At 32.5% G+C, this 10,968-nt stretch overlaps 1 protein-coding gene across 2 annotated transcripts; it reads right to left on the bottom strand.

Moving 5' to 3' along the window:
• Window positions 1–4,352: 4,352 nt before the first annotated feature.
• Window positions 4,353–10,968, bottom strand: LOC129910891 (bax inhibitor 1). 2 transcript variants are annotated; one of them, XM_055988481.1, is made up of 4 exons: window positions 10,705–10,963; window positions 5,036–5,489; window positions 4,797–4,967; window positions 4,353–4,650 (listed from the first exon to the last, which is right to left on the bottom strand). In XM_055988481.1, exons 1-4 carry the CDS (start codon window positions 10,761–10,763, stop codon window positions 4,615–4,617), a joined length of 720 nt encoding a protein of 239 aa, XP_055844456.1. In that variant the 5' UTR covers window positions 10,764–10,963; the 3' UTR covers window positions 4,353–4,614. The 2 variants fall into 2 exon arrangements, with proteins under 2 accessions (XP_055844456.1, XP_055844457.1); XM_055988482.1 differs by having other exon boundaries at window positions 4,623–4,735; window positions 10,705–10,968.

A 10,968-nucleotide genomic window follows, 5' to 3' on the forward strand; every position in this document is an offset into this window, starting at 1 on the left:
AACATATTGTTCACTAAAGTTGCAGTTGCAACTATAGCACCTCTTTGGTCTTTAACTAGACATCCATTCTTGGAAAAAATGACTGAAAGACCGTTCTGAACAATTTTCGAGACAGATAAAAGGTTTATGCATAGGTCAGGAACGTGAAGCACCTCCAAAAATTCAACCTCACTTTCTTTGAATTTTCCAATTGACACATTCATTTCTACTGTACCTATACCTTGGACTTGCATTTTCGAATTATTTGCAACAATTACCTCAGAATTAAGATTTTCCATCTTACTTGAAAAATATGCACTATTTGAGCACATATGAGCTGATGCTCCCGAATCGAAATACCATTCATCTTTTTCAAGAGCTGTGACTGAAAAACAGCTTAACATCGCAGTCTTCTTTTCTTGATGGTTCTTATTCTTTTTTGGACATTTAGTAGCAATATGCCCAAATTCGTTGCAGTTGTAACATTTAGGACCTTTAAAATTCTTGTTCCCAAAGTTTTTCTTATTCTTGCCAACAAAAGCAGTGTCATGGCTCGCATCCATTTTAACATCTTGAAGCAACTTAGTTTTAATGCTATCCCCAGTAATAGAAATCCCAGAGCTTTGGATTCCCATTATCATAGGCTTGTATTCATCGGGGAGACCAGCCATAAGCATGGATCCTACCCATTCTTCATCTAGTTTAAGACCTATAGACCTGAGCTTGTCTGCTGTATTTAACACTTCGTTAACGTACGCATCTACGGAAGAAAAATCTTTCAGTTTCGTAGAACAAAACTTCTGAATAAGCCCAACTCTCCTCACAAGACCAGAATCTTCAAAAATTTTCTGGAGAGATTCCCAAATTTCTTTAGCACTTTTGCAATGCCTTATATGAGGATAAATGGATCGTTCAACAAGCAATATAAGCTCCGATTTTGCATTTAAGAGCTTTGCTGCATCCTTCTCACTTTCATCAGAAACAGCCTTCCAAAGCCCCTTCATTTGGAAATAAGCTTCAACAGAAAACTTCCAGTCTTCAAAATTTTCGGTTCCCCGAAGCTTTTCAATATTGTATTTCATTTCAGACATCTTTTTCTTTAATACAAATTGCCTAATGATTTTGTATTTATTTCGTGATAAGGCCCATATAGGCTATTGATTATGTAGTTTAGAAAGGAACTAAGACGTTCACGGGTTTTTATTGCAGGAATCGTTCAATGGGTTATAAAAGAAGATAAAACCGCGGAGTGCTATTAAATGAGAGGGTGGAAACTGAAGATAGGGGTGCAAAAGCCCCCTTTTTGGTTTTTTCAATATACCTCGTAAACCAAGCAAAATTTTGATATATTGTGTATACAACTTTTTGTAGAGAATTAAATTTCCAATTGGAATAATGTTTTTTAAAAATTGAAAAAAAAAATTTCCATACCAAAATAGTCGAAACAATCATAAAAAAAATATCAAAAAAATCGATTTTTTGAGTTTTTTTGCTTTTTTAGTTGTACATTTTTTTTGGGTTGAGATAGACATAAACATTCCTCCAAACAAAAAAAGAAGATTAAATTTCCTTCAAAATGCTGTACTCACTAAATTTTTTCATTGAAAATTGACCGAAGTATGGCCATTTTAATCTATCTTTTTTTCGCATTTTTAGTTTTACTTAAGTAAAACAGAAACATTTGAGGGGAAAGTACGATTACTTAAGCACCAAGAACTGATAATGAGATTTTGTAGAGGGGTTAAATACAATCATTGTTTACTATGGGAGGGGGGGTCAATGTCCCCCCGTTTTGGAGGGAGGGGCAATTTTCTAAAAAAAATACTTAAAATTAAAAAAAAATTATTAAAAAATAACGGCAACACTTACAGTTTTGATTGATATTTTTTTCAAAAGCTAGAATTATAAACTTAATATTAATTTTAAAATGAAGTAATTTTAATCAATTCTTTTTGAAATAAACGAGTGATTCCGATAAAGAAAGTATTTTGTCTATTTTTAAATTTTCTCAAAAAGTAGAAGGCATAGGAACATTATGATTTTCATGATTTGATAAGAAATCAATTAAGGCAGTTAACTTTGTCGTATTGAAGTCCACAGTCTTTGTGAAAATTGTTCTCAATGTGCTTTTTAAACATTTTTTTTACAAGTTTTGACTTTGAAATCGGGTATTTCAAAAAGAATTGACTAAAATAACTTCATTTTAAAATTAATATTAAGTTTATAATTCTAGATTTTGAAAAAAATATCAATCAAAACTGTAAGTGTTGCCGTTGTTTTTTAATAATTTTTTTTAATTTTAAGTATTTTTTTTAGAAAATTGCCCCTCCCTCCAAAACGGGGGGACATTGACCCCCCCTCCCATAGTAAACAATGATTGTATTTAACCCCTCTACAAAATCTCATTATCAGTTCTTGGTGCTTAAGTAATCGTACTTTCCCCTCAAATGTTTCTGTTTTACTTAAGTAAAACTAAAAATGCGAAAAAAAGATAGATTAAAATGGCCATACTTCGGTCAATTTTCAATGAAAAAATTTAGTGAGTACAGCATTTTGAAGGAAATTTAATCTTCTTTTTTTGTTTGGAGGAATGTTTATGTCTATCTCAACCCAAAAAAAATGTACAACTAAAAAAGCAAAAAAACTCAAAAAATCGATTTTTTTGATATTTTTTTTATGATTGTTTCGACTATTTTGGTATGGAAATTTTTTTTTTCAATTTTTAAAAAACATTATTCCAATTGGAAATTTAATTCTCTACAAAAAGTTGTATACACAATATATCAAAATTTTGCTTGGTTTACGAGGTATATTGAAAAAACCAAAAAGGGGGCTTTTGCACCCCTATCTTCAGTTTCCACCCTCTCATTTAATAGCACTCCGCGGTTTTATCTTCTTTTATAACCCATTGAACGATTCCTGCAATAAAAACCCGTGAACGTCTTAGTTCCTTATTACCCTGTTTTTTTCGACATAATCAATAGCCTAATAACCTGATATATTAAGATTCTGAACAGTAATAATTAATTTAATTTCATTAAACAAACATATAAAAACAATACAACATGATAACATTAAATAAACAAAGTATTTTATAACAAAGTATAAAATCTCTAACTTCAACACAGGTAAAAGGGCAGGTAGTAGTTATGAAGCGGTAAATATCTGTGTGCACATTGGTGACGGTATACTGCAAGCCGTATTGCTTAGCTCCTTGAGCGCCTCCTAGCATTCAGAGTTTGGAAACAGTTTTGTTTACTTGTTGTATTTCTAAAAATGGCGTCCATCCGTTCTGACCTATGCACTCTGGGAAAACAAACGAAATATCGGATGGCTAGCCGTCAGAGTCTGAATTAAATGTAAAGTAGTGACCTCAGCGCTGTCTAGTTTTCAGAATTTTAAAATCGTTGTTTGTTTACGTTTGTGATAAAAAAAATGGCGGTTCGATTTGTCATCTGAAACTACTTGGCTTTTAGTTCAAATTTTGAACACCGGTATAGTTCCAAATATTTAAAAATTCCCATCACAAGATGCTGCGGTTAGAACTCTTTACTTTTAAGGCTTGGCCACATTGGAGGGTATGCGGTAGCGGTACGGGTAGCGGTGAGGGTACTTGTATGAAAAAAATTCCAAACTGACACATCAACGTTCAGGTGTGGAATTTTTTTAGTACAAATATCGTTACCGCTATACCGCATACCCTCCGGTGTGGCCAAGCCTTTAAGGCTAGGCCACACTGGAGGGTATGCGGTAGCGGTACGGGTAGCGGTGAGGGTACTTGTATGAAAAAAATTCCAAACTGACACATCAACGTTCAGGTGTGGAATTTTTTTAGTACAAATATCGTTACCGCTATACCGCATACCCTCCGGTGTGGCCAAGCCTTTAAGCCTGGTACGAAGTTCGAGATAAATTTTTGCTCTCATACAAATTATCGAAAAATTTAAGCTGAGCTAAAATGGATCCCATACAAATTATCGATAACTTGTATGGGAATTCTATCTCGGCTAAAATTTAGTTCCAACTGCGTACGAATTTACTGTCAGATCGCTAGTCTCCCTCGGAATTTATTTCCAGGGAACAAATAAAAATATGAAATAACAGCTTAATTCATCTTGAAATTTTTCCGAAACCTTTGCGCTTGGCATCATTCTTATACCCATGTTTGAAACAAGGACAACAGTCCCAGGGAATCGTTTTTTATGAACGATAGCCCACAATTTTCCGTTATTTGTTTACCTAATTGTGATTTTGTCGTTCATTGGTTTCATAGATAATTTTGATGTTCTATGTATAAAGATAATCCCCTGGATAACAAAAAATTCGTCTCAATTTATTTTCTATCGAGTCAAAAATTAAAAACACGTTTTCAATTTTGTTTTTAGAATTTGTATTTATTAATATTAATTTTAGTTGTAATGCATTTTTGTTTTGTTCTTAAGTCTTTACGATTATATCATATACACAACATCAAGTTTACCAAAATTGTTGTATACAGATGCATTACCTTAAATAAACGAACAAAGAAAAATTCAAAAGTAAACCTATAACTTATTCCAAAAATTGTTAATTATCGTTAATGTTTTCATTTAACACAAAGAAAACTGTAAATTTTTAACAGCCAACGGATGTTTTTTAGTCTCGTCTCTTGTTCTGCCTCTGTCTTTCTTCCTGAAATATTAAACGAATCAATCATTATTTTTTCTTTCTTGAATTTTTGATATTATGCATAGACAATTTCGACTATTTGTCTCATCTGAATGATTTTGAAAACAAAAAATTGAAATAGATTATACAAGATAAGAAATATAGCTGACCTTTTGTGTAAGAATGATCAACAGCTTCCTGAACATACTGATTAGGTCGAAGAATAAATCCAACGAATGTTGAATGCAGTCCTTGTTGCCCATGCGGCATTTTTCAATGATCATTTGTGTGTCGAAGAGGACAAAAGCAGCCATTGCAATAAGTCCGACATAAAGATGGAACTGGAAAGAAAGAAATTATGTTTTTAAAATAACAATTGATTTTGAGATTATATTATTTAACAACTTACTTGGACCACTATGTATGACCTCATGAAAATATTGAGAATGCTCAACAATGCCATGGTATTCAGAACACTGACCAGCAAACCACCGAGGAAAATATATTTTCCTTGTTCAGCCAAAAGTGCAGCCAAGGATAGTGTTAAAAAGGTTATAACTGTTCCACTTAGGGCTGAAACGATAATAGCTGGATTCAAGTGTACAATATATTCGAGTAGAGGTCCAAGAGCTTGTCCAGAGCATAGTCCAAAGCCAAGAAGCATTGCTAAACGTGGATAAAAGTTCTTTCCATTGTCTTTGATGAAATGAAGACACATAACCAGAGCAAACGAAGCCAAGGCACCTAATATACCGGTGTCAAGGATTCCGGTCAGAAATAATACGGCACCGGCCGCTGATGCTGCTGTTGTTGCACCAAGACATAAGTATACTCGCATTAAATGATAACGCACCTCCGGTTCACTGAAATTTTATTTAAGAAAACAATAAATACTTATTCTTAACGATTTCTTAAATTTAATAACTAAAAGAATGTTTTCGTCTGTTTACTGACACAATCAAAGAGTCGAATCGGACAAATTGTTTTTTTTTTTTTATTGTATTAAATGAAATCGAACTAAAATGTCTCATCGACACAGTTTTGATCAAAATATTAACATTTGAAGTGTTAAGCATTTTTAAAATTAATTGAATTTGTTGGAACTAGAACACTTTGTTTTGGTGTATTCAACGGAAAAACGTGAGGTTTTCTTGTTGGTGACAATTATCATTTTTATTATGTTAAGATATGTACATCTTACTAATTTTTTAAATTTATTACAGAAACTGTACGATAAGTTAAGGCTTACAATTACTTGTTTTTTTTAGCATTAAAAGACCAAGTTTTATATATTTCTTTAAACATTAACTCTCCGAGCTCCATATATCTTAGTTGCTTCTCTGGAGGAGTTCAATTTTTTTTAGATATGAGTGTCTTTGGTTGACTTTGCCGCAATCGACGACATATTTGTCTGTACGTAACGGGGGATGTACTCATGAATAACCAGAAATAATATTTTTTTTTAAATAAGGGGTTTCTATCAAAAAATAACTTAAAAACCATACAGCGATTTTGTGGTTTCGAAAAATACTAATGATTAAAAATATAACACTATTTGCTGAAGTTAGAATATACAGTACTGTTCTTATTTTTAGGGGCCAGTTATAGCTATAATTGGTTTTCATCATTGAAACCAATCATTGGAATTTTTTCGATAGGTCGTTTATAGCAATCATTGAAAATTCCTGTCATTGAAAATTCTTATCATTGAAAATTTCAGTGTGCCTGGTTGAAATCCAGCCGATAAATTTTATCTGACAGAAATGTATTAGTGAAACTGTGTGAAATTGAAACACAAATCCGTGGAACCCATCGTTTCATTTTTTGATGTTATGAATCAGCTGTTCAGGGAAATGACTTTCCGTCCGTGAAAAAGAAAAACACATTTATAGCACAAAATAACTATACCAATTAAACTTTATTTTTCTAAAAAAAAATTCTTTGTGTCATTTCCAATCGATCAATACATAATTTGCATTTCTAATCAAAAGGCAGTTAAATATCCATTCAAAAATTTTCCCGGATTGATTTCAATGATAGGTACATATAATTGGCCCCTTAAGGAAATTAAGGAAACAAACAGCTTAACACCTACTAGGGATAGATTCAAAATATTTTAACTAATGTCGATTTTCATTTGAAATAGAATCCAATGATCTCTTGTGACAAATTAACATTGACAAGAGATTTATTTGTATTCGCAACTGTGTTAGTAATTTTTCCAAAAAAAAACCTGGTCACAAATTTTGAAAAATATGTACCAGTATTTCCCGGTATTTTTTGACAAAAGATCAAAAATAATTGATTTTTTGTGGAAAATAGAAATTCATATAATATTGCTTCCCTTGTTTTCTGAAATCTCTACCAAAAATCATCTTGATTTTATCTTTCACATACCGCCATAAATTCTTAGTGGGATTGGGATTTACATCCGGTGGCTTTACCGGTTTGTCGACAAAACGCTTTCTTTTTAACTGTCCAATAGTAATAGTATAATAATTATATCTAATGAAATAATTTAAAACGTTATAGTAAAACTTCTGGAACCGACAATTTGAAACGGAACGGATATAAATTGAAAGAAAGCTGGTTTATATTTAAACAGAAACAACAAAGAGAATTTATTAAAATATTTTGCAGTTAAACGATGACATTGTTTTAGTGTTATTATTTAATGATCATCGAATCATTTATTTCACAACAACTTCAACGTTTTCTGTCCAACAAAAAAAAATTCAAAAAGGTGTTGTACGAGTAGGTAGGTACTTTTGTTATTATTTATTGAAGCTATAATTTTGTCATAATTTTTTTTTAAACTGAACTCTGAACTTGATATGTACCTACTTATAAAATTGTAGAGACTAAACTTTGGATCTGAAAACCAAGTAACTAAGTGAAAGTTATCTACAGGTGGTTTCGAATGGGGGAAAGCGATGCTCTTTTGAGCAAAATTTACTTCATAGTAAAATATTTGAGGGTTGGGGCGCAAGAAATAGTAGGCATATAATACTGAAGTCCTATTAGAACCTATCTAACACACCAAAAACGTTATTACAACAATGGTGTTCCTTAGTTCTTAAGAGGTACCTATACTTTGTTTTTATTGCCTTATCAAAATTATTATTCTCTCAGAAGTATTTTGATTGTTAAATGTTTCACATGTTTTTGCTTCTACAATCAGTGTATATTTAGTCTAAGAGCCAGGAGCAGATTTCTTGCGTGAGAGGTAACCGATTCATATGAATGTCAGAGGTAGCGTGGGTCATGGTGATGACGAATACCTTAGTCTGCCTGCATTTATTTGGGCCGTTGTCGAGAAAAAGCGCATCAAAAGTACCATTTTTCTGAAAATCGATTTAGTGAGGGTAACCACTTAAAATTTATTGATAACCAACGCCACATACTCACTGATAACAAATATACCAATGGCAGACATTTTAAGTGTGGCCAAAGCCCCGGCAGACTGTCCCGAAAATGCGTTTTTTTTTGCGTTTTTAGACTTTGGGGTAACCACCTAAAATTAATCGCATCCTGTAGCGGTGGACTCCCTGATAACAAAAATACCCATGGCAGACATTTTGAGTGTGGCCAAACCCTCGGCAGACGGTTTTGAAAATGCAGTTTTTCTGAAAATTGATTTATTTAGGGTAACCACTTAAAACTAGTCGCATCCTGTAGCGGTGGACTCCCTGATAACAAAAATACCCATGGCAGACATTTTGAGTGTGGCCAAACCCCCGGCAGACGCTCCCGAAAATGCAGTTTTTCTGAAAATTTATTTATTTTACTTTTTCACATAACTCGCGTATTATTGGACCTAGCAGAAACAATTGTATAGCAATCTTAAAGCTAATTGAATTTCCTACAGAATATGTTAAATAAGTTTTTTCGATTAAACCTTCGGTTTAAGAGTTAGGGTGGTTTTTTTGAAGCAAGTCAAAGGGTGATTTTCTTATTTTCGTCATATCTCTTTTATTTGAGCTTTTTTAAAAATTAATTTGAAGTAAAAGTTGTAGATCTTTTTATTACCTTCATTTATTACATTAACGGTTTTTCGATTTGACAGACCGTTTTCGATCTGTAGGAAAAAAACTTCAAAAAGTTTGCATTTTTTATATAGCTTTTTCCTATATAAAAAATTGTAATCTTTTTACCCCTCCCCGCCTAAAACTATACAATTTTTTTCTTGCCTGAGTGCAACCTACACGCCTAGGTTTTTGTTACATTTATTGGAAATTACCCTGTACTATGTAGAACCTTTTTGCTATATAAAAAATTGCAAACTTTTTGAAGTTTTTTCCCTACAGATCGAAAACGGTTAATGTAATAAATGAAGGTAATAAAAAGATGTACAACTTTTACTTCAAATTAATTTTAAAAAAAGCTCAAATAAAAGAGATATGACGAAAATAAGAAAATCACCCTTTGACTTGCTTAAAAAAAACCACCCTAACTCTTAAACCGAAGGTTTAATCGAAAAAACTTATTTAACATATTCTGTAGGAAATTCAATTAGCTTTACGATTGCTATACAATTGTTTCTGCTAGGTCCAATAATACGCGAGTTATGTGAAAAAGTAAAATAAATAAATTTTCAGAAAAACTGCATTTTCGGGAGCGTCTGCCGGGGGTTTGGCCACACTCAAAATGTCTGCCATGGGTATTTTTGTTATCAGGGAGTCCACCGCTACAGGATGCGACTAGTTTTAAGTGGTTACCCTAAATAAATCAATTTTCAGAAAAACTGCATTTTCAAAACCGTCTGCCGAGGGTTTGGCCACACTCAAAATGTCTGCCATGGGTATTTTTGTTATCAGGGAGGCCACCGCTACAGGATGCGACTAATTTCAAGTGGTTACCCTAAATAAATCAATTTTCAGAAAAACTGCATTTTCAAAACCGTCTGCCGAGGGTTTGGCCACACTCAAAATGTCTGCCATGGGTATTTTTGTTATCAGGGAGTCCACCGCTACAGGATGCGATTAATTTTAGGTGGTTACCCCAAAGTCTAAAAACGCCAAAAAAAACGCATTTTCGGGACAGTCTGCCGGGGCTTTGGCCACACTTAAAATGTCTGCCATTGGTATATTTGTTATCAGTGAGTATGTGGCGTTGGTTATCAATAAATTTTAAGTGGTTACCCTCACTAAATCGATTTTCAGAAAAATGGTACTTTTGATGCGCTTTTTCTCGACAACGGCCCAAATAAATGCAGGCAGACTAAGGTATTCGTCATCACCATGACCCACGCTACCTCTGACATTCATATGAATCGGTTACCTCTCACGCAAGAAATCTGCTCCCGGCTCTCGGTCTAATTATACACACACATAAAAATTATAATTTAGTATTAGTTTGCATAGGTATTCAATTGTTTTTCTTGTAGGTATACACCAGACAGATGCAGTATTAAGTATATTTTTTCGAACCTTTTATATTTTTAAAATTATATCACTAAACAAACATGACAAGCAAATAATATCTCTTGATTTCAGAAGGGAAAGTAATTGGGTGTAAATGTATGATGACTTGAGATTGTAATCAAATTTGTATTTCTATGGAACATATCACTAATCTTTACCCTTCCTAGAAGGTCATAATATTTGAATGATAAAATTTGTTAAACATTCTAGAATATGCCTACAATAGGTACAAATAATTCACAGTTGTGTCACAAGAAAACAAATTAAGTCAGCCGACTAGTCTATAAATATATCTTATAAAAGGCCACGTCAGAGGTAGGTATATTAAAGAATAATAATAAAAATTCAAAAAAAGGTAAACAAGGCCAATAAAGCTGAAATCCACAAATTATTGATGAAGTATAGGTACATTCAGTGATTAAACTTTTTAATTGTCATTAAGAAAATACTAGGGGAAATAGTCCGGCAGGTAAATGAAATTATAGTCTAATAGCCCTGTTTTTTTTTTTTTTTGTTATGGAAATCTAATTAGACCTTGCACATAATAATGTCGACTTGTTTTTTTGATTGTTTTATGCATAATTTTAAATTGAATGACTTGCATAAATTTCTTGGGGTAAATTAATTGAAATTTAATAAAAAAGAAAATACTTACAATTTACGTCCTAAACTTTGCGAAAATCGCTCAAAAGTCTGGAATGCTGCGGTTGACATTTTCCCTGATTTTTTTTCGCTGTATATATTTTTTACACAATTGACTTGATTTAATTGTTGTAATTTAATAATAAACGATGTCAAATAAATCGAAAGAAATAAAATTTGTTCTCAATTTCGAGTTGAAATATTAATTATTTTTAATTTTTTTTTGTTTTTCACTTGTTCTCTTGTAAAGTATTTTTTGATAAATGAAATCTGGGAA

This window comes from Episyrphus balteatus, chromosome 2 (assembly GCF_945859705.1).
Source record: "Episyrphus balteatus chromosome 2, idEpiBalt1.1, whole genome shotgun sequence".
Taxonomy (NCBI): Eukaryota; Metazoa; Arthropoda; class Insecta; order Diptera; family Syrphidae; genus Episyrphus; species Episyrphus balteatus.

Excerpts from the sequence above, each read along its gene's own strand:
- LOC129910891 (XM_055988481.1), bottom strand. The coding sequence starts at position 10,763 with ATGTCAACCGCAGCATTCCAGACTTTTGAGCGATTTTCGCAAAGTTTA. Across the intron at positions 4,968-5,035 it reads GGTCATACATAGTGGTCCAA|TTCCATCTTTATGTCGGACT; the intron begins GTAAGTTGTTAA and ends CTTTCTTTCCAG. Across the intron at positions 4,651-4,796 it reads TGATCATTCTTACACAAAAG|GAAGAAAGACAGAGGCAGAA; the intron begins GTCAGCTATATT and ends TTAATATTTCAG.